Genomic DNA, 22,639 nt, shown 5'->3' with positions numbered 1-22,639 from the left:
GTGTTTGCTATTTAAGGGTTAGAAATATTTAGCACTCTTGTAAATTAGAAGTGTTAACTACTTCACTTCTCATTTCCTATCTGCTGGTGTTTTTTTAGGTCATGAGTTTTTTCTATCGGGCCATGTTAACCTTGGGGCTGGTGGTGCTGGCACTGTGGCCTATGGTTTCTGGCCTCTATACAAAAGCAAAGGTAGGGTGACCGTGACCTTAAGGCCTCCTCTGATATGTGGTTTGAAAGGTGTGTTTTTGAGGTCTTGTTTTTGTTCTTTATGCTGCTGTAGTTCAGGTCACTGAGCTGGATGTTTAGCTGTCTCTTTCTGGCCGTGTTTCCACTGTTGCCTGTGGTAGGACGGGAACCCAACGTTAGCTATGTGTGAGCACGCTTTGTTCACTTACTGATCCCAATTCTGTCATACACAATCACAATCATCTTTCTTCTTATAAACTGTTGAACACATTTGTACTCCCTTATCGGTGATACTGAATTACATCAGAAAGTTTCATCTTCTAAATTTGATGTGTTGTACTGCAGAATTTGTGCTGGAGTGCTGACCCTCTTCAACTTGTCCTCATACCTCTGTTCATCATGGAGATGCTCTCCTCTGATCCGAAGGGATCGTCAGCTGTTTATATTCCAGGTCATTTTTGCCCTTCTTTTCATCCTTTTTCAATGTTCAAGGACATTTTCAACATATACATTTTGGTGCACACTTTTGAGGTAAAAATTTTGAGATGAAGGATTCCCTAACTTTGTCATGCAGGTAAACATATTACTGTACGTTCACACCGCCGCCGACTTGAGCTTCCAAAGCTACCGGAAGTCATTAATTTTCAATGGAAGCTGGCTTCTCTCAGCTGCAAGGAGCGTCAAATCCATCGGCGTCACGTTTTGGGCGTTTTGAGCGTCAATCAGAAAGTTGAAAGTAGCTCAACTTTATGGTAATGAGCTATGACGCGATTCAACGGCCAGCAGCGGCAAAAGCCAGCAACCAATCGGAATATCCACCTTTTTCCTGGTTAGCGAAATTACCCATGTTTCATAGCGGGTTTGAACCGGAAGCCGGTTGTTCTTTTCCGGTTCGAAGCTTTATGAAGATTAAGCGCCGCTTGCTCAGAACGCCGCAGTGATGTGCTGGTTAGAAAATATGTGAAATAAGTAGGGCTGCCCCTGCCCGTGCACGACTGAAGTTGGGTTGTAAGTTATGTATACTATATGGGAGAGAATGCTAAACCATAATGAGCGTTTTCTTAATATATTGCCTATTCTGCATCTCAACGCACGCATAAGCTTGCCACAAAAAAACCCCGGCAAAAGTAATGATTATGCATTAAACATTTGAATTGTTTATTAATAACTAGTGTTTTCTGTAAGTGTCGACTGCAAAGATAAATTTGATGATACTGACTCGCCATCTTCGCAGTAGTGACCGCACCTATAGAGAGAAATGCACACTTCATACGAATTAACCTATACATAAGCAGAAAGCAGCCCATTTCTGCTTGTTTTTAATTATTTTGTTTAAAAGTACACATTTCAAGCTTTCTATGGATATACTTATGAATGTGAGGCAAGTAACTTATACTCTGAGTTTCGTTGATTAATAAGACGCGCTCCAGTTCACGCGCCCGCGCCTCCGTGTCCTGTATATCTACTATTTGTGTAATTTGCTGATAAGACATTGATAAAAATGAAGATACAATTTATACTAAACGAAATTCCCTTTAAAGAAAGGCATTTTACAAAACAAAACTTGATAAGTAGTCAAAATCATGTCTGAGCCATTCCAAATGTTTTCCGATATATATTGGCCATCTTATGATCATATCTCATCTTATGCGGTTCCCTTTTCATATAATCAACATAGATTAAATAAATTTGAAAAAAAAACATTATATTGTGAAACTTAAATATAAAACGTATGTTTAGTTTTTTTTGTTTAAAGGGTACATATCATGCTTTTTAATTTTTCCTTTTTACATATAAAACATACATTTGTGGTCTATATAAAGCGAAACTGCAATTCTTGGGTCTGAATTCCTCATTATTATAGCTCCACAGGCCCCTATTTTACTCCTTTTCTGATGTGCTTCTGTGAGTGACTCGTTTTGAAGCGGCCCCTTTAAATGCAAAGGAGCTGTGTCACACCCCGCCCGCTCTCCAGGGTGCTGAGTTGACAGTCGGTTCAACTCCACCCCGTTCGGCCATTTTTGTAGTTTGATTAGTGATATACGATCTTATAGCGTCACAGAACATTTATATTCACACAAAATGTCAACAACGGAATCAACAACAGAATTGTCAATCAAGCCTTACATGTTCGAGCCAGAGCCGGACCCGGAGCTAGTTGAACAAATAGACGACGAACCTGAAGAACAACGTCTGCATATGGATCCATATGATGTACATATACATCGATGTATCTCAATGGTATGTAACTATATTTACAGTAACTTCGCCATCCATGCCCACTGCTACAATACTGTATGTTTTACAACGACAATTTAACACTCACAAAACAAAATATAAGTTATATTATAAAAATTACGGTCTAATCTTACCACTAAAAATCTGTATGGATAATATGATACGTTTAGAAAAGCATCAGAAAACACAGCAGCTAAATGACCATTGATGAAACTCAAGAACAATAATACTTCAGACATGTAACGTTACTTCAAAAAAACAAAAACAAAGAAATACGAAGGCACTGCTAAACCATGACCACCATGTGTTTTAAGAAAGTAAACTATTTTTATTAAAGATATTTACAGCTTACCGAAGTGATCTGTTCGTCGTCTCCAAAGATAGATGGAATTGACCCCTCATTCAAACGAAGTCGATCGGCAAACCCTTCTTTATACTGGCCGAGGTTGTTGAAGTCGGAATCGTCGAAGTGCTTCGCGCACACGAAAATGACTTTACCAAAAGATGTGGGAACATTTCCTTGGTAAATAAAACTCAACCAGGCACTTCGAAGAGGTTCTGATGCTGGGAGACGGTGTAACGAAGCGTGTGGGTCACTACATCCAACAACCGAACATTTTGACTTGAGCTCTCGACACTTCTGCATCATTGAGCTTGGACTACAAAATCGGAGCGAGGAATAATAATGGCGGATTGATCGAAATGTTGGGCCGGTAGTCAATGTCCTTATTTGGTAGTTCCGCTGCAAATACTGTGACGTAATTGTTCAGAAAACGTCATAGAAAACAGAAAAATCTGAACTGGGTGAACAATAAGACCAAAACAGAATATAAAGATATAAACGAAACACCTGAATAGAATAATTTCAACTTTTCTGCACTTTTAAACACTCCAAATATACAACAAAATGCATTTAAGGGCTAAAAAAGTGGTTTTAGCATGATATGTCCCCTTTAACACATATTTAAGGGGTCACACTGCTCCGCTTTGCTCATGTGCTCTGGTGTGTAGCCTATAGCCTTTACATGCATGTGTGCGTGACGTTATGGAGGGGTGCGATTCTCGAATATTAATTGAATAATACCCAGCGATCTTCGAATATTATTTTTGCTTTAATTGCCCATCCCTACTGGTAACGGATTACACCTTTTTTGTTGGATGCTTCAGTTTTAGCGCAGCTAACCAAAAACGTCTACTCTCTGGTATTGAATGTAGCTGATACGAACCGGACATAGGCATTCTCTATTTTTTATCTTATGCTCAAAGCACCCAGTTTCTAAAAAGTTTTTTATCTTCTTTGAATTGTTAAAACAACCAACAACAGCACATGTAGAGCCTGAACTCATTCTCTCACTGCTAATACAGTACGAACTGGAAGTAGGCAACCGGAGTCGTCGTCATGGTGGCAATTTTATAACCGTTTTGGTCACATTTTGGTCGGGGAAAAAAATAATAATTAGCTATTATTATTATTATAATTTACATTAGGTTATTATTTGCATTAGTGCAATTGGTCAAATCGTTGTCACAGTGAGCAAATGAATTGCATTTCCGCTTAAAACGAGCGTTCGTAAATATTTCAAATAAAAGTTGCGCTCATTCTCAAATGTGTATCACTGGATCATTATTTAAAATCGCGAAGTTGTTGTGTTTGGTGCTGCTATTTTATCCCATGCCTCGTTCTTTTGTAACTGGTCCCTGTAAGCAAACAACGTCATATCATATATGATAGGAAACCCAGCAACAGCGATTTATCAGCTTCTCCTCCATTTTCTCGGAACTAATGTTTTGGTAGGAACGAAAGTTCACATCGTATGTTTCTCTGGAATCAGCCAGAGTGAAGGACGTCTTTATTCTGATTGGTTTCTGGCGTTTTGCTGCTGCTTGCCGCTGAACCGCGTCATAGCTCATTACCATAAAGTTGAGCTTCTTTCAACTTTCTGATTGACGCTCAAAACACCCAAAACGCGACGCCGAGGGATTTGACGCTCCTTGCAGCTGAGAGAAGCCAGCTTCCATTGAAAATTAATGACTTCCGGTAGCTTTGGAAGCTCAAGTCGGCGGCGGTGTGAACGTACAGTAAGGAGGGGCCAACAAGACATTGTGCCCTCTGAATTCTTAATCAGGGCCCTGACCACATCCATCCCCCGCACTTTTGAAAAGCTTGTGTGAAAAGCTTGCCCTTTGTGCGCAGCAAACAAAGCAGACCGAGACCACTGAAAGGGTCTCAGTCCACTTCCAAACTAACTTTGTTGCGGTTTGAATGAAATATGAACGCATGTAAATTAACCAAAAAAGGGACATGTCACGAAGTGCGACCCTAAAAAGGACAGAATGCTCAAGCATACCTGTTTTTTCTCATCAAAGGCTGCATCTGAAATCACATACTCTCTTGAGTAGGTACTTATTTTGAATAAGTTGAATAAGTTCATTCTCAACTGCTAAAAAGTATGTGCAAGTGTAGTATGAATGTGATCTGGACATACTACATTCGTAATGTAGTCATTATCATGTGACCTACCAGTGTCAGTTGCGTCGCTTCACTGCCATTCATCAATCCTCCCCTGTGATCATCGTAGACGTCAGAATTTCGCCGGTAGAAGTAGGTCACCCGGGTTACTTTTTGCATACTCATTTATGATACTTACTTTTATGACATACTTCTTTTGTCACATACTGTTTTGAGTTTACTATATAGTAGGGACGAATGGGATTTCGGATGCAGCCATAGTCGCGATGTTGCTCAACACAGTGGGTTCTCAAGTTTTATCAAAAGCTTGGAGTGAGATCACATGCAGTTATGGGGAGGAGCCCCGCCCATCCCCGCCCCCCAATTTTACCCATTGTTCATAATTAACCAGCACAAATTGAAATTATAACAATTGGTAAATCTGATAAATGACAGAGCAATTCATCACATCAAATATATTCTTTCATGTTATATTTCAAAATTACAAATATTTACAATTTGTTATATTTTTTTAATTTTTGTATATGTTTTGACAGGATATAAAATATTACCCAGAGGACTCTGCTTTAATACATGTAGTCTTAATGTAACTAGAAAGACTATTAATACAGTATAATTTAAAATAAAATGAAGAAATACATCTTCATTCCTTCCCATACCCACTAACATTTCCCTTAGTTTCAGATAACGTAAGATAGCCAAACTGAGCCAAAGCTTCTGGCCTGGTTGCAAAGTAGTTGTAGAGTTTTTGACTGCATCAATAATTATGTATACGATATATTAAATGTTCTAGCCTAAAAATGTTAGACAAGCTTTCTTTCAAGTCTTCTCCATCCCGACCATCACGACGTGTGTTCGCGCGATTGTTGTTGGTTACCTAGTAACGAACGTACGGTGGCTGAGAATGTTACGTCAACTTCCGTGTGTTTGCGCATCTATGTTGCCTAGTAACGAACGCAATCTGGCCGAGGTACGTGCTGGCGGCAGGAAACTTCACTTTGTGTGCCTGCGCCTTGTATACAACGTTATATATAAAGCTTGTAGGACAACTTGGTTGGCATTGCCTTTTCACAAGAGAAATACACAGTGTGACCGTGTGGCGTGTGAGCGTGTGAAATCGCGTGTGTCTCGCGGCCGATGCGTGAGACTTGAGAACAGGCATCAGAACGTAAGTTATGACTATAACTATGGATCTATGAGACCGAATGTGACTAGTGCCATCAAGGTCACGAGGGATGGAAGTCTCTCCTTCTTTACATCCCTGCTTAGCGGCCGAAAGCAGAATTCTGGAATCAAGCGTACCTGGGTCCGCCTCATTAACCCGGTAATACCTGGCAAAGGTACAAGATGAACTCCATGATGCCACTGCACATATGTCCGTTAGTGCCACCCCCTTCAGTGCTGCCCAGGATGTGGCCAGACTCCTGGTAGAATGAGCTACCAGGATCGCTGGAACTGGTAAACTCTGACTGGAGTATGCTTGTGCAATAGTGTCTACTATCCAATGAGATAGACGCTGTTCGAGGCTGGTTTTCTGACACTTTTCTTATCAAAACACAAAAACAACTGAGTGTGTGAATGTCGTAATGACTCAATGTATGTGCAAAGTGTTCGAACTGGACATAAGGTAGCAAGCTCAAGCTCTGTACAAGAGAGATCAGGATCAGGTTGAAATGCTGCAAGTTCGATTACTTGATTGATTGTGCAAGTATTGAGAACTTTAGGCAGGAAAGCCGGATTCGGCCAAAGAGAGACACCTGAATAGTCTGCTTTCCTTCTCAGACAATCTTCACTAACTATTAAAGAATGTAACTCGCCCACTCTTTTTGCTGAACAGATAGCAAGGAAAGCAAGGAAGGAAAACTGTTTTCCATGTTAGTGATTTAAGATCTGCTTGGGCCAATGGTTCAAACGGGGCTCTAGTCAATGATTGTAGAACCATGGGAAGATCCCAGGATGGTGATCTTAGCCTTTTTTCTGGATAGAGGTGGCGTGCTCCCTTGAGAAATTGAGTAACCAACATGTGTTTTCCAACAGACAAACCTTCCACAATACTGTGAAAATAAGAAATAGCCGCAACATAAACCCTTACTGTGTTGACTTTCCTTCCTGAGTCTAAAAGTGAGTGAAGAAAGCATAAAATAGAATCAAGACCACAATTCGTGGGGTCCAAGTTTTTGTCCTGACACCAGTTAGAGATCACACGCCACTTGCTCGAGTAGTTATCCCAAGTGGAAGGCGCTTTAGCATTGCTTATGGTTTTCCTTACTGCCTCCTCCAGCTGACAAGAGAGGGGCTGAGTAGGGGCCAAATCCAGAGTTGTAACGTGTCTGGGTTCGGGTGCCAGATCTGACCCTCCACTTGAGAGAGAAGGTCTGCTCTGATAGGTAATGGCCAGGGATGGCCCTGTACCAGACGTAGGAAAAGTGGGAACCAATGACTCTTTGGCCATTTCGGGCCGATCAGTAAGATCCTGCAATGTCCCAGATCCACCCGTTTGAGCACATGAGGAATCAATGGTAGGGGAGGAATAGCGTATAATAAACTTCCCGGCCACTCGTGAGACAGTGCATCCAGTCCCTAAGGCCCCTCTTGGCCGCTCAGAGAGAACCACATCTTGCAATGGGTCGTCTCGGCTGATGCAAACAGGTCGGTGTGGGCTTTCCCAAACCGGGCCCATATCAGATTCACCACCTCCGGGTGTAGTCGCCATTCCCCTGGGAGAGGTCCCGTTTGGGAAAGGAGATCGGTTGCCCGGTTCACTACTCCGGGTATGTAGACTGCCCTGAGAGAGGCGAGTCTCGGGTAGACCCAAAACAGAAGTCTACTGGTTTCCTGGAGGCAGCGCAACGACCTGGTGCCTCCATGATGATTCATGTGATAAACTGCCGACGTATTGTCGGTCCTTACAAGGACATGTTTGTCCTGTAGGAACGGAATCAAGTGTCTCAAAGACAGATAGATTGCTCTCAGCTCCAGTACATTGATGTGTTCCATGGTCCAGGAGGACACCCATGAGCCTCTGACTGTTCTGCCTTCCCAGACAGCCCCCCAACCTGTTAGAGAAGCATCGGTTGTCACCACCATTCTCCTTGCTGGTATATTCCCCAGAGGAACCCCTTGATCCAACCTGCTTCTTTTTATCCATGGACGCAGAGCCTGAACACATTTCTGTGTGACCTTTAGCTTCACTCGCCTGTGTAATTTGGGGTGGAGCTGAAATTTGTTGATCCACCATTGCAATGGTCGTGCTTTGAGCAGTCCCAGAGGCACTACCTTTATTGCTGCCGATATCATCCCCATTAACTTCTGGAACTGTGACAACTCCATCCGCTTGCCTAAGCGAAAAGATTGTGCCAGGGTGGATAACTTTGTTACCCTCTGTGGGGATAGAGATGCTGTCATTGTTAGGGTGTTCAAAACTAACCCGACAAATACTGTTTCTTGCTGTGGTTCGACATTGCTCTTTTCGTGATTCATGCAGAACCCGAGTTCTTGTATATGGTTGATAACAGCCTCTGTATCTCTTAAAACCTGTTGACGGCTTGGTGCACAGATCAACCAGTCGTCCAGGTATGGGAGGATCTTTATACCCACAGCCTGAAGAGGGTAAAGGGCGGCTGACACCACTCTGGTAAATACACAGGGAGAGAGGGAAAGGCCAAAGGGGAGGACCTTGAATTGAAATGCTTGGCCTTGAAAAGCAAAGCGAAGGAACTTCCTGTGATCTGGATGAATAGGCACATGGAAGTATGCATCTTTGAGGTCCAGTGTTGTAAACCACTCGTTTGGTTCTATAACATCCAAAATTTGGGCAGAGGTCAGCATCTTGAATGGCATCACTTTTATGTATGCATTCAGACGTCTTAGGTCCAAGATGGGTCGGTGACCACCATCTTTTTTAGGCACGAGGAAATAATTCGAATAAAACCCAGTGTGCTGTTCGTTTGGCTGTAGCTGAGTAATTGCCTTCTTCTTCAGAAGGGTTGCTATTTCTTTGGATAAAATTTTTGCCTGGACTGAGTCCTTGACCACAGTTAAGTGGATACCTGAAAACGGAGGTGGTCGCCCCCGGAACTGGATTCTGTATCCGTTTTTTATCGTAGTGAGTACCCAACGATCTGAGATTTTCTTCTCCCAGCTGTCCAGGCATAGCTGGTGACAGATTCCGGCAGCTCCTCCAGGATTGCTACGCATTTCCCCCATATGGGCCTGAGCCCCTGGGGTTCCGCTTCTTTTGCGGTGCATCTCTTACTGAAGTACGAGACCGAGCCATTTGTGAATGTCGTGGCGCTTGTCCGGCACTTCGGCTGTTATCAAACCTCAGAGAATGAGTATTTTGTCTTCCACTAAACTCCCATGGCCCTGGTCGACTAAAATGAGGAGGATGAAGGTGCTGATAGCCTCGATATGACTGCCTAGTTGCCTTAGCAGGACCAAACGTGCGTTGCACTGATTCTCTTTTACGCCGCGCTTGCTCCGCTTTATCAAGTGTAGACTGAGAATCTGGATTCAACACATTGCCTGGCGTGACAGGCATTTAGGTCAGTTCCTTCCTGATAGTATCAGGCAGGGAGGTCTGTGCCAACCAAATCTGTCTACGAGAAAGTATTGCAGATGACATAGAGGCCCCAATGTCTCTAGTAAGCTGGGCGTGCGTAACCAGGGCTGCATCGACTAGCCCCTTAATGTCCTGATCATCCGGATTTATAAGTTTCCGTAAAGAGGCCAGAATTATGGCTAAGGCATTACCAGATCAGGCTGCACGTGTGGCTGCGTTGTAAGTTCGACACACTAAGTTATCGGTCTTCTCACTCTTTCCGGGGACACCGTGGGTCAAAAGTAACCCGGTCTAGACCCAAGGGTGTTAAAGATGCCATTTCACGCTCCACCGCTGGCATACCTCCCATGCCCGTTTCTGCAGCATATTGTATGTTAGCAAAACGTCTGCAACCAGCATTGAATTGGGGTGCAGCTTTGGGGTTATTCCAAGTAGAGGTCTGCACTCCCGCGGGAGTCCCGCGGGCCCCGCGGGTCCCGACGCAAAACAGTGCGGCGCGGGACAAATTTTTAAAGGTCATTGCGGGAGCGGGCGGGATGATGAGGTGCACTTGCGGGTGCGGGCGGGAGGGATGATACGCTGCACTCCCGCAAATTAAATATGAGTATAAAGTAAAATATATAAATGATTAAAGTAGCGTACATAATTTGTAGTTGTGAGGGAGATTCTGATTGGCAGCAATAAAAACGTTTTAAGCAGCCTAAACTTGTGAATGTTGTCGGGTAGGGCGGGGCCTAATCTCACGCACACTTGTTTAGAGACAATTTCCCGCTGCTCCGAGTTCAAATTCGAAAGCTAGTTCAAGTTCAAAATAGACAGCATGGACGAGGAACAGAGCGCCTCTAGTGCTTCAGATAAAGTACTGTTGTGAATATTATGCTGTTCGTAATATGGGACCAATAAATATGTTACCAAGTATTGGTAAGGAATTTTGTGTGCACGCATTTTTTTCCCCAAGACCTTTCGTCAGACAGAAAGTGCGGGCGGGAGCGGGACATTATATCACAGATGCGGGCGGGAGCGGTACTAAAAATGACAAATCTTTGCGGGAGCGGGCGGGAGCGGGACTGAACACTGCGGGAGCGGGTCTGAGAATTGTGTCCCGCGCAGACCTCTAATTCCAAGCTTTACTTAGCATTTGTACATAGTCCTCAGTAACAGGGATCGAAACAGATGGTTGGGACTGGGAGACCCCAGCCCAGACTCCTTGCACCACTGATGCCGTTGATGTCTCAGCCGGTGTTTCTAGGCAAGGCAAGGCAAGTTTATTTATATAGCACATTTCATACACAATGGTAATTCAAAGTGCTTTACATAGAAGAAATTAAAATAATCAAAAGAAATCAGAATAATTAAAACAGTTTAGAATAAAAGATAAAATACAGAAATAATCAAATGAAATCAGAATAATTAAAACATAAAATAAAATACAGTGCAAACAGTCGGACGAACAGTGGCACAGTGCTCATTCAGTAAATGCACAGCTAAACAGATGTGTTTTGAGTCTGGATTTGAATGTGACTACTGTAGGAGAACATCTGATCTCTTCTGGAAGCTGGTTCCAGCTGTGGCTGGCATAGTAGCTAAAAGCAGACTCGCCATGCTTAGAGTGAACCCTTGGTATTTCTAGCCGATGTGATCCTAATGATCTGAGTGATCTGTTTGGTTTATATTCACTGAGCATATCTGCAATGTATTGAGGTCCTCGGCCATTGAATGATTTATATACCAGTAATAATACTTTAAAATCAATCCTAAATGTAACTGGCAGCCAGTGTAAAGACCTGAGGACTGGTGTGATGTGTTCATATTTTCTGGTTCTGCTCAGAATCCTAGCAGCAGCGTTCTGTATGAGCTGCAACTGTCTTATGGTCTTTTTGGGAAGGCCAGTGAGAAGTCCATTACAATAATCCACCCTACTGGTGATAAAAGCATGCACAAGTTTTTCTAAGTCTTGACTGGAAACAAAGCATCTAACTCTTGCAATATTTTTCAGGTGATAGTATGCTGATTTAGTTATTGCTTTGACATGACTACTGAAACTAAGGTCTGACTCTAGAGACACACCCAGATTCCTGACTTGATTTTTAGTTGTTTGACCCCTAGACTGAAGGTATGCGTTCACCTTGAGAACTTCATCTTTGTTTCCAAACGCAATGACTTCAGTTTTGTCTTTGTTTAACTGAAGAAAGTTTTGGCACATCCAATTGTTTACTTCATCAATGGATTGGCAAAGGGAGTCAATGGGGCTGTAATCGTTAGGCGATAGGGATAAGTAGAGCTGTGTGTCGTCTGCATAGCTGTGGTAAGCGATTTGGTTCTTTCTCATTATTTGGCTCATTGGGAGCATGTACATGTTGAATAGGAGTGGCGCAAGAATTGAGCCTTGCGGGACTCCGCATGTCATGGATGTCCACTCAGACTTATGGTCTCCTATACTCACATAATAACCTCTGCCTCCTAAGTATGACCTGAACCATTTTAGGACTATCCCAGAAAGCCCGACCCAGTTTTCCAGCCTGTCAAGAAGTATTTTGTGATCGACAGTGTCAAATGCAGCACTGAGGTCGAGTAGTACCAGCACTGATAATTTGCCTGTATCAGTATTTAAGCGAATATCATTTATTATTTTTATGAGCGCGGTCTCTGTACTGTGGTGCGGTCGGAAACCAGATTGAAAATGGTCAAAGTATCCATTCGAGCTTAAGAATTTGTTCAGCTGATTGAACCTAAAACCTAAGACCTAGACCTAAAATTCTTGCAGCGCTTAGAATTCTGGTAAGAATGTCAGGTTGTGTACTGTCTCTATCATTAGCAGAAGATCTAGACTCATCTCCTTGATCTTCCTCACCCATATCCTGATCATTACTTCCAAAAAGAGTCATGAGCATGGAGAGAAATAGTGTCAGGAATGTTACTTCTTCCCCCCTGATTTGGAGGGATATCGTCTTCAGAGACAACAGATGGAACTGCATGCTGTTGTGTGTTTAACCCCATATTCTGTGGCCTAAAATGATCCATCTTGCCAGCCAAATCCCGTAAAGTTGCTAAAATTTGCATCTGGGTATCAGCTTGAGGGTCTGAAGCCCTTGACCTTCTTCCATTAGAACCGCTAGGTCCATCACGAACTTCAACAGGAGAATGTTCCCGTCTCCGTTTAAGGGAGCGTGCATCAGCCGTTGATCCTATTGCTCCTCTATCATGAGTTGCCCGTTCAAAAAGGCTAGCTCTTTGCACCCTCTCTTGTAGGGAGAACTCAGCTGCGGCCGGACATGGTTTTTCAATGTCCTCCAGCAAATGGGCCATACCCAGACATGATGGACACTCCCGGTGTCCATCCCGAGGATGCATGGTAGCATGACAATAATGACACAGAGGTTGACTCATGATTGTAAGACAGCTGCGTACAGTTGTAGCTCGGATAACACACAAAAATATTAAAACTCTACTCCAGCGCACAGGAGTTTGCCAAATAATATGTAAATGTGTGTATACACAATCAAAAACATAAAGTAATAAACCACAATACTTAATTTCACTGAGCCGCTGCGAACAGTGGAGTCAGTGTGAAAAAAATATTTTTTATTTTTTTACAAACACCTATCAATGCGCGAACGCACGGAACAAAACAGGTGACAAAGTCCCTTCAGCTGCGAACAGCAGATAAGCGGGTAAACAAATAAACCTCCTTTTTATTTGATATGAATAATAGAGCAATAAAATTACTCGCCACATCCGTACGCTTAAGCGTCGGAATACAAACCCGCAATCCTCAGGGGCACCAGGTGCCTGCACTATAGTGACGGATTGAAAAGGGTAAAGATTTCCAAATATCAGCTTATACACGCGGATTTTCTCCAAACCGGTCTCAGAAGAGGCGAGAAAGGCAAAGAGGAAGTGTTCGGTTCATACGGATGTTTTATAGGGAACCAACCACTTGGTTGTGGGAACCAACCACAGTCATCTGACATTATTTTCATTAGGTCTCGAGGAGAGCTAGCAGAATGGCGTCATTCAAGGTAAGACCGTGGTGACGGTCTTAGTGAGGTCGAAATAGATCCGCTTCTCCTCACAGCAGATCTTCGGTTGTGTGTTTGACAGAAGGATTCCTGCCACTTTTTTGACTTCTTTACACATTTTATAAGCTCTTTACGGGTTCTCAGCTTGTCAAAATACAATCATATGTAGGCTATGCACATACAACGAGTGCATTTAGCCCATTGTTTTGTATGTTCGGTAAGTTCTGTCTCGAAATATACGTAATAAAAGCCGACCAATCAGGTTGCGGACGTATCCATAAGGTTCTGTAAAGAGCAGGATCAGGCAAGTTGGAGAAATGCAGGATTAGGATATGATATGAGAACTAGGAAATTAAGGCAGGTGTCTCACCAAAAGAAATATGCACTGAACAAAAGACAGGGAGGACACAAGGGCTGTATAGTAAAAACACTAGGAAGTAATGACTTATCAAGATATATATGATATATATATATATATTTACTATTGAAAAGCTAAAAGCACATGACACAAAATATCCCCAAAAACGTTATAGTTCTCAATGGGTATGAAAGAACTTCGACCTATTTTGCAGATATGAACTGCAATTGATTGTGTATAATTTGTCTGTCATAGCATACACTGCATTTCCTGTTGCTGATTATCTCTGTGATTTTGTTTGTTTGTACCATTTTACTTCCACGCTCTCATCGCTTGCTCATTCATCATCACAGTACTAAATAATATAACCATCTAGATCGTATCTGCATGCATTTCCAGATGGTGCAGGTGGTGCTGTGTGCTTATACCCTGACCAGCACCCACTCCAGTCTGCAGTTGAAGCAAGGCCTGCCGCTCTTCAACCAGCTTGTCAGCTGGTTCACTCTAGGTTTGTCATCTCCGTTCCCATGATGCTCTATTTCTGATATAGACTCATTCAATTAAAGGGGTAGTTTACCCAAAAATTAAAATTGTCATCATTTACTCACCCTTATTTTTTTTTTAAACCACTATGACTTTCTTTGTTCTGTGGAACACAAAAGAAAATATTTACAGGGTTATTAAAGTGTTGTTTTGTCCATACAATGATTATGTGTAAAATATTATGTGTAGAAGAAAGGAAGTAATGCAGGTTTTGCAATGACTTGAAAGTGAGTCAATGTGTCTGTAACCCTTGAATACTATTGATGTTACCCCTGCTTTATATGCGTAGACAACTATAAATAAGCTGTGATGAGTCTTTAACCAGTGAATTGCACTTCTTCTTTTCTTCCATCCTGTTTGTACTTCATCCCTTCTCTCACGCTTTCTTTTTTAGTTTCCTCATTTTTGATACCATTGTTGAGTTCAACCAGGCTCTTTCAGAGATTGCTGAGTATTCTGATGTCCTTGGTGTGTGTCTACCTTCTTCTGAGCACAGGGTAAAACCCACTGACCTAATGCTATCTTATCAGCAGGTTTTACCTATCAGCGCTAAATTTAACAGAAGTTCAGCCGATGATACATTTAGTCAAATTCTTCTATTGAGGTTGTCTGTCTTAATAGAATTTGAAAGGAAACCACATAGTGCTTGCAGTAAGCAGTTAAGTTGCAAAAGTTTTTTAATTCTGCAGCTGACTGGTTTGAGACGGTTTCAACTCCAGACAATATATTCTAATAAATAATTATTTAAATTCATTAAGAATTAAATACACTACCGTTCACAAGGTTGGTGTCGGTAAAAATAAAGTAAAAACAGTAATATTGTGAAATATTACAATACTTTCTATTTTAATCTATTTTAAAAAGCCAATAGTCTTCACTGTCACATGATCCTTCAGAAATCATTATAATATGCTGATTTGGTGCTCAAGAAACATTTCTTATTATTATCAGTTCTGAAAATGGCTGTTGTGTGTTATATTTTTGTGGAAACCCATACATTTTTTTTTTTAGAATTCTTTGATGAATAGAAAAGAACAGAATTTATTTGAAATGGAAATCTTTTGTAACAATATTAGGGAAAAGTATAATTTCTTTAAAAAAAAAAGAAGTAGTGTATATTCTTTAAAACACAAATCAAATGAATAACATGATGTGCTGATTAATTCATGTGCTAACTGCCTTTTAAACATGTTTTTTTTTATTATAATTTTGTTATTTTATTATAATTTATACTAAATGAACATTTTAAATTGAAAGCTCTTATTCTAATAGCTCTTTGGCTTGTGTTCTGTGAAGGTATGAGGCCCTTTTTCCTCCGATGCTGTCATGGCTCATGTTTGCATGGATCAACATTGAGCAGGAAGCCATGACCACTCAGGAAAGTTCATATCGAACTGAGGTAAAGCTGTCCCTTCCTCTAACCGGGGATTTTTTTAGGTGCTTCCCTTCAGTCACTGAGAAATAGCCTCAAAAATGAGTTTGATGCTTATTTCACTGTGTATAATTTTCTTGATCTTGTCTTAACCACTTCCATTGATGAATTTGTCTGTTCTCTATAAACTTGTGTAACACAAGAGTAGTACAGCTTTGTTTCTCTTTACTGATTGTACCGTTTCCTGTTTTCTCAGCTCTCCAGCATTGATTTTGCTGAAAATATTGACATTACCAAAATCAGGCAGCTGAGACTGGATGACATTCGGAGATCTTACTTTTTTGCATCCTTTTTAACTGCAGACTATTTGATTTGTGTCTTATTATTGCTAAAATATTTAGTCCTTAACTGTTTAAACAGGTTTTTTTCATAATAACTGCATTCTTCGGCTGCGGTAACATTGCCTCTATCAACAGGTAAGCTGCTTGAAGAACAAAAGTGTTATAAAATAGACTTGAGTATAATTATGTCTTGATCTACCCTCACAGTTTTGATCCAGCCTCAGTGTACTGCTTTCTGACCGTCTTCAACCCGTTCATCATGGGCGGCCTTTTAATGTGGAAGGTATTGGCACTTGCTCAACCTGCAGTTTCAAATTGAGACTAATTTTTTTTTATTAATACACACCTATGATTTATACATCTTTTCACTGTTTTGTCCTCTTTCAGGTTTTAATTCCATTCATTATTGTGATGTGCACATTCGAAAGCATTCAAGTGTCAACCCAGCTCTCATCGCGAAGGTACTTTGCACTGCAGAATAATTAGTAGAGCAGAAAACCAGCAGGTCTTTCTTTGTTTGTGCACATTTGCTGCAGACTGACTACTTATAGGATGAGCTATTTTTGGGCTCAAGCCCCTCACTTCCTTGTTCATCAGGGCTTTGGAATCAAGTGTATTTGATTAAACAAAAAAATTAACTATGGAGCCCTGTGGACATGCTGAAAAAAGATATGTAAATCGTGGCTACAAATTAACAATCCCTTCCCACAACTTGCTAATACGTCAGCACATTTTACTAATAATTTACCTTTTTTACGTGCTCATTTCAGAATTAAAATATTCTGATAATTTACTCACCCTCACGTCATCCAAGATGTATTACGCATTACGTAATGAGTCGGTTCAAAAAGGTAGGGTAGGGTGAAAAACTCTCGTTTTCTCCTCCAACTTCAAAATCGTCTGACATCGTTGTTTTACCTTTATTTATTTTTTGTAAATGGCGTGTGTCCTTGACTTTTTTTTTATTAACAAAAGAGTATGTTACAAATACTGCAGTATAGAATAAAATACAACAAATGTAACCGAGTTGCAGACTAGGGATTAATGTAGATCTACATAAAGACATTGAAACATTTACAAATTTGAACTGCTTTTTGCTACATAGAAAATCTAATTGAGTCAATATGAAGCTCCATTTCTTTCTTAAATGTTGTAAAACAGGGTTTTTTTACAGGAAAATTTACAATGGTGAACATGGAATTTTGCCCTAGTAAAAAAAGTATACTTTATTGAATTTGAAATATATTTCCTTTTTCAATAGTACATTGCAAATATACTAACACATTTTTTTTACTATCTTTAAATATATTAAAAGTATATTAGCGTCATGCTTTTACCTATTTTCACAATACAACTTTTAACACACTTTAATATAATTGTACTTTAGTATATTTTCTAAAAATATATTTTAGAAAAATATACTTGAATTAAAAATTCAGTTTATTTTTTAAAAGTGTATCTATTTGCACTTTATTAAAAATATATTTTAGCTATATTTTAACTTTGAACAGCATACATTCAAAATACATTATAGTATACAATAGTATTTTGTACAAAGTATAGCTAAGTATTATTTGTTTATTAATGTGCATTTGTTATTAAAGACAAAGTGTGCAATTTGTAGTATTTGGGATAAGCCATAGGTATTACTGAGCATATGCTTTTTACTCAAATATAATACACTTATGGTCGGCGCCGATAGACTTGTGGGCAAGTGCGCAAATATGTAAGCCTGTTGTGCTTCGGGAGACCCGATTTCGAGTCCTGGCTCTTTTACCTTTCCCGATCCCTCTCTCTCTCCCTCCCACCCAATTTCCTGTCTAGCTACTGTCCTATCCTAATAAAAGGCAAAAACACCAAAAATAAATATTTTAAATATATGTAGAGCCCTTTGAAGCTGCATTGAAACTGCAAGTTGGACCTTCAAACCGTTATACCCCATTGAAGTCCACTATATGGAGAAAAATCCTAGAAGGTTTTCCTCAAAAACCTTAATGTCTTTTCAACGGAAAAAAGAAAGACATGAACATCTTCTTGGCCACATTGTACTACGGTAAATCGTTCCCTTGTTTTAGTTGAAGCAAAACGAGGGAACAAATTAGTTCAGCATGGCCACGATTTACTAAAATGAGAGAACGTATTTTTAAGTCGTTGCCATGATATATGTTGTGCAGGACTCTATTTGTTCCTGCACAGGCAGAACGACTCGGTTACTAACGTAACCTCGGTTCCCTGAGAGGAGGGAACGAGTATTGCGTAAGTAGCTTACGCTATGGGAAAACTCCTTTTCTCGAGAATATTGAAGTCTTTATGTAAAACGCATTGCAGCTGCACAGCTGACAGCAATGAACGAAGGCTGCTCGGTCATTGGCTGTGCTGCGGCAACTTGCTCGAACCAATGACGGGGCGACTCTGAATGCGCGACCAATGAGCGCGCTTCGCGCCCGCGCGCGTCAGAGCCCGCCAAGATGGGCGTGGCCAAGAGCTATATATTGGGCGCCCCGTCATGAGAGTTCTTTAGGTTAAAACGACTGAAGCGAACTAACCAAGCACAAGCACGGCAGCTTACGCAATACTCGTTCCCTCCTCTCAGGGAACCGAGGTTACGTTAGTAACCGAGTCGTTCCCTTTCGAGAGGTCTCTCCTATTGCGTAAGTAGCTTACGCTATGGGAACACCATGCAAAACGCCGTGCGTGCTGAACTTCGCCTTATGATAGCCAGAGGCAGGTGCCTGAGCTAAAAAAGCAAAGTTATCATCCAACTAGCCGGCAGAGGCGAGCTTTATATGTGGGAAAGAATACAGAGCGGCTAGAAGGCGCTCAGTGTGACACAAGCACATACATAATCTAGATACGAACTCGTAGTTCAACTAGCATCATGCTGATAGTACATTGGAATGCAGTGTCGGGACCTGTAGGTTGTAGAACCTGATAAATGTGGACGGTGAGGCCCAGCCTGCCGCCGCACAAATATCCTCGATCGGTATCCCGCTCGACCATGCCCAGGAAGAAGCCACACTCCTGGTGGAGTGTGCTTTGACTCCCCAGGGGCATTGAAGTCCCTTAGCTTCATAAGGCAGCGCTATAGCTTCAACTATCCAGTGAGAGATTCTCTGCTTTGAAACGGCGGAACCTTTCGTACGGCCGCCAAAGCATACAAACAGTTGTTCTGTCTGTCTGAATAGGGCAGAACACTCCAAATACACTCTGAGAGCCCTAACGGGGCAGAGTAGATTAGCGTCGTGTTCGTCTGCTGGGGACGATAGCGCAGTTAGGGAGATAACCTGTGCTCTGAAGGGAGTGGTGAGCACTTTAGGAATATACCCATGTTTCGGTCTAAGGACGACCCTGCATTCGTTAGGTCCGAATTCTAGGCAGGCAGCGCTTGTCGAAAGCGCGTGCAGGTCGCCCACTCTCTTGACCGAGGCGAGTGCCAGCAAGAGCGCAGTCTTGAGCGAGAGCTGTTTAAGGTGCACGGTTCGGAGTGGTTCGAACGGAGGCCCTTTAAGAGCGTCTAGGACAGTAGCTAGGTCCCAGATCGGCACTGAGGGGGGGCGTGAAGGGTTCATCCTCCTAGCGCCCCTTAGGAAACGAATAATTAGGTCGTTTCTTCCCAATGGACGTTCCATTACAGGGTCGTGTGATGCTGTGATGGCCGCCACATATACTTTGAGCGTGGAGGGGGCGCGGCCCGCCTCCAGAAGCCCTTGTAGAAAAGCGAGTACGTTCGTAATCTCGCATGTTTCAGGGTTCAGGCCCTTGGCATTACACCAGACACTGAACACTTTCCATTTCTGGGCATATAAGCGTCTCGTGGAGGGCGCCCGCGCCTCAGCGATGGTTTTTAGTGCTCCGCTCGTGAGGTTCCTGGGAACCCGTTGAGGGGCCATGCATGAAGGGCCCACAGATCGGGGCGGGGATGAAATATCATCCCGTTGGCCTGACTGAGGAGGTCTGGCCTCAGTGGAATCGGCCGTGGTGCAGATTGCATTTGCATCAGATCTGGAAACCATGTTTGGTTCTTCCAGAGTGGGGCTATCAGCAGCACTGCGTCTTTCTCCTCTCTGACCCGACTGATGACCTGCGGTAGCATCGCGATCGGGGGAAAGGCATATAAGGGACGGCTCGGCCAGCTCTGGGCGAGCGCATCCATGCTTTTCGTGAAGAAAAGAGGGCAGTGCGCGTTCTCCTTGGAGGCGAAGAGGTCGGTCTCCGCTTTGCCAAAGGTTTTCCATAACCAGTGAATCGTCAGCGGGTTGAGAGCCCATTCTCCTGGGAGAGTTTTGTCTCTGGATAGCATGTCCGCCCCCTGGTTCAGGGCACCTGGCACATGCGCTGCTCTCAGCGAGCGCAAGTTGTGCTGGGACCATAAAATGAGTCTCCTGGCCATTGAATGCATGGAGCTCGACCTGAGTCCACCCTGGCGATTTATGTACGATACTACCGTCATGTTGTCCGTTCGGACCAAGACGTGTTCGTTTCTCAGCTGTGGGAGCAGGGCTCTGAGAGCCAAAGCGACCGCTTTCATTTCCAGACAGTTTATGTGTAGGCGCTTCTCCGGGTTTGACCAAAAGCCGGAGACAGGCCTGCCCTCGTAAAGGGCCCCCCAACCTATTTTGGAGGCATCTGTCGTTATCATCTTTCTCCTTGTGTTCACACCCAGACTCACGCCTGACTGGTACCAGTCGGCGGCTTTCCAGTGCGTCAGGGCTTTTATACAGCCGTGGTTCGCTCTGATTAAAAGGTGGCCCGAACGCCACGCGTGAGTAGGGACGCGGCTCTTGAGCCAGCGTTGGAGAGGGCGCATATGCAACAATCCTAGCTGGAGTACGGCCGATGCTGAGGCCATGAGACCGAGCATCCTCTGAAACCGCTTGACGGGGGCGAGCGCGCCCGCCCTGAATGATGTTGCAAGGCGCCGGATGGTGAGCGCGCGCTCTGATGAGAGACGCGCTGTCATTTGCATCGAGTCTAGAACTATTCCCAGGAAAGAAATCCTATGCTTTTTGCAAAATTGATTCTTAGACCCAGGCATTCTAAATGGCTGATAATCCAAGATCTGTGTGTTATTAACTGACTCTCTGATTGTGCTAGAATCAGCCAATCGTCGAGATAATTCAGTATTCGCACTCCCCTTCGCCTTAGGGGGGAAAGTGCTGCATCCATACATTTCGTGAATGTACGGGGAGCCAGGGACAGGCCGAACGGAAGTACTGTGTACTGGTACGACTGTCCCTCGAAAGCGAATCTCAGAAACGGCCTGTGATGAGGCGCTATTGGAATGTGAAAGTAAGCATCTTTCAGATCCACTGAGAGAAACCAATCTCCTGGGCGTACTTGCGCGAGGATATGCTTGGTTGTTAACATTCTGAACGAGCGAATCATTAGTGCTTTGTTCAGGTGTCTGAGATCTAGGATGGGGCGGAGACCGCCATCCTTTTTCGGGACGAGAAAATAGCGGCTGTAAAAACCTGCCTCGCTCAGAGAGGGGGGAACAGTTTCCACAGCGCCCTTTTCTATTAGTTTGCGCACCTCGGTGCGTAGAACATGTGAGCACTCTTTTCTCACTTTCGTCTCGACCACAGTCGTAAAACGTGGTGGTCTGCGAGCGAACTGGAGCGAGTATCCGTGCTTTACTATATTCAATACCCATTTCGGCATATCTGGAATATTTTCCCATGCCGCTGCGTGTACAGATATGGGCTGAATACAGGCTAGGGGCGGGCCGCTGTGACGCAGGGACCCGGCCAGCGAATCGCCTGAGCTCATAGCTCTCAGAGGCGCGGGCGCGCGCTGAGCAGCTGAGTGAATGGGCGCGTGTGTGATTACAGCAGCGCGCGCTATGTCTGTAAAACTCGCAGCCTGGGCTGGGGTTGTGTTTGACACTGTAAGGACAGTGTTTATAAGTGGGGGTGCATAAACAGTGGTAGGCACACGCGTCACTTTTATAATGTTTCCCGCTTTTACTGGGGATGAATTTATAACTGTGTGAACAGTGCTTGTGTGTAGTGGTGCGTACATGACCGTAGGCACGTGATCTACATTCATGGCCTGAGGCGCGGGCTGAGAGGCGGTGGGGGCTGTTCTAGCCCGCTGCGGCGGCCTCTGTCTGCTCTGCGATGAGCTGGAGCGCTTGGGCAGGAAATGCCGCATAGCTTGTGAAGCATTCTGGGCCTCAGTGAAGCGTTCGGCGAAACCCTTAACCGCCGGTCCAAACAGCCCGCTGGTGGAGATAGGCGCGTCGAGAAATGGCGCCTTATCCGCGTCCTTCATCTCAGTCAGAGTCAACCACAGATGGCGCTCGAGAACAGTCAAATTAGCCATGGCACGGCCGATAGTCTGGGCGGTGGCCTTCGTGGCTCGCAGGGCTATGTCAGTCGCGCTGCGTAGGTCCTTAAAGGCTTCGGGTTCGGGGCCAGACTCGTCCATAGAGCGGAGAAGCTTGGCTTGGAACACTTGAAGTACCGCCATAGAGTGAAGCGCTGATGCAGCTTGGCCGGCGGCGGCGTAGGCGCGACCGGCGAGAGCTGAAGTAGTGCGGCAGGGCTT

At 43.4% G+C, this 22,639-nt stretch overlaps 1 protein-coding gene across 3 annotated transcripts in view; it reads left to right on the top strand.

Annotated features, from left to right (window-relative positions):
• The window catches only part of pign (phosphatidylinositol glycan anchor biosynthesis, class N), a 36,316-nt gene that overhangs the window by 7,595 nt on the left and 6,082 nt on the right, over positions 1 to 22,639 (top strand). For all 3 annotated transcript variants that reach the window (XM_077244738.1, XM_077244739.1, XM_077244737.1), the window contains 10 exons: positions 99 to 191; positions 283 to 374; positions 534 to 639; positions 14,234 to 14,342; positions 14,772 to 14,874; positions 15,674 to 15,776; positions 16,006 to 16,092; positions 16,170 to 16,225; positions 16,298 to 16,373; positions 16,478 to 16,551. In XM_077244738.1, coding sequence (XP_077100853.1) covers positions 99 to 191; positions 283 to 374; positions 534 to 639; positions 14,234 to 14,342; positions 14,772 to 14,874; positions 15,674 to 15,776; positions 16,006 to 16,092; positions 16,170 to 16,225; positions 16,298 to 16,373; positions 16,478 to 16,551 — 899 coding nt within the window. The remainder of the gene's footprint in view (positions 1 to 98; positions 192 to 282; positions 375 to 533; positions 640 to 14,233; positions 14,343 to 14,771; positions 14,875 to 15,673; positions 15,777 to 16,005; positions 16,093 to 16,169; positions 16,226 to 16,297; positions 16,374 to 16,477; positions 16,552 to 22,639) is intronic.

The sequence above is a fragment of the Siphateles boraxobius genome, unplaced genomic scaffold, assembly GCF_051911475.1.
Source record: "Siphateles boraxobius isolate OS27281-9 unplaced genomic scaffold, OSU_SipBor_1 26, whole genome shotgun sequence".
Classification (NCBI taxonomy): Eukaryota; Metazoa; Chordata; class Actinopteri; order Cypriniformes; family Leuciscidae; genus Siphateles; species Siphateles boraxobius.
Note: the sequence above shows the minus strand (reverse complement) of the source record. Positions and strands in the feature narration are given on the sequence as shown.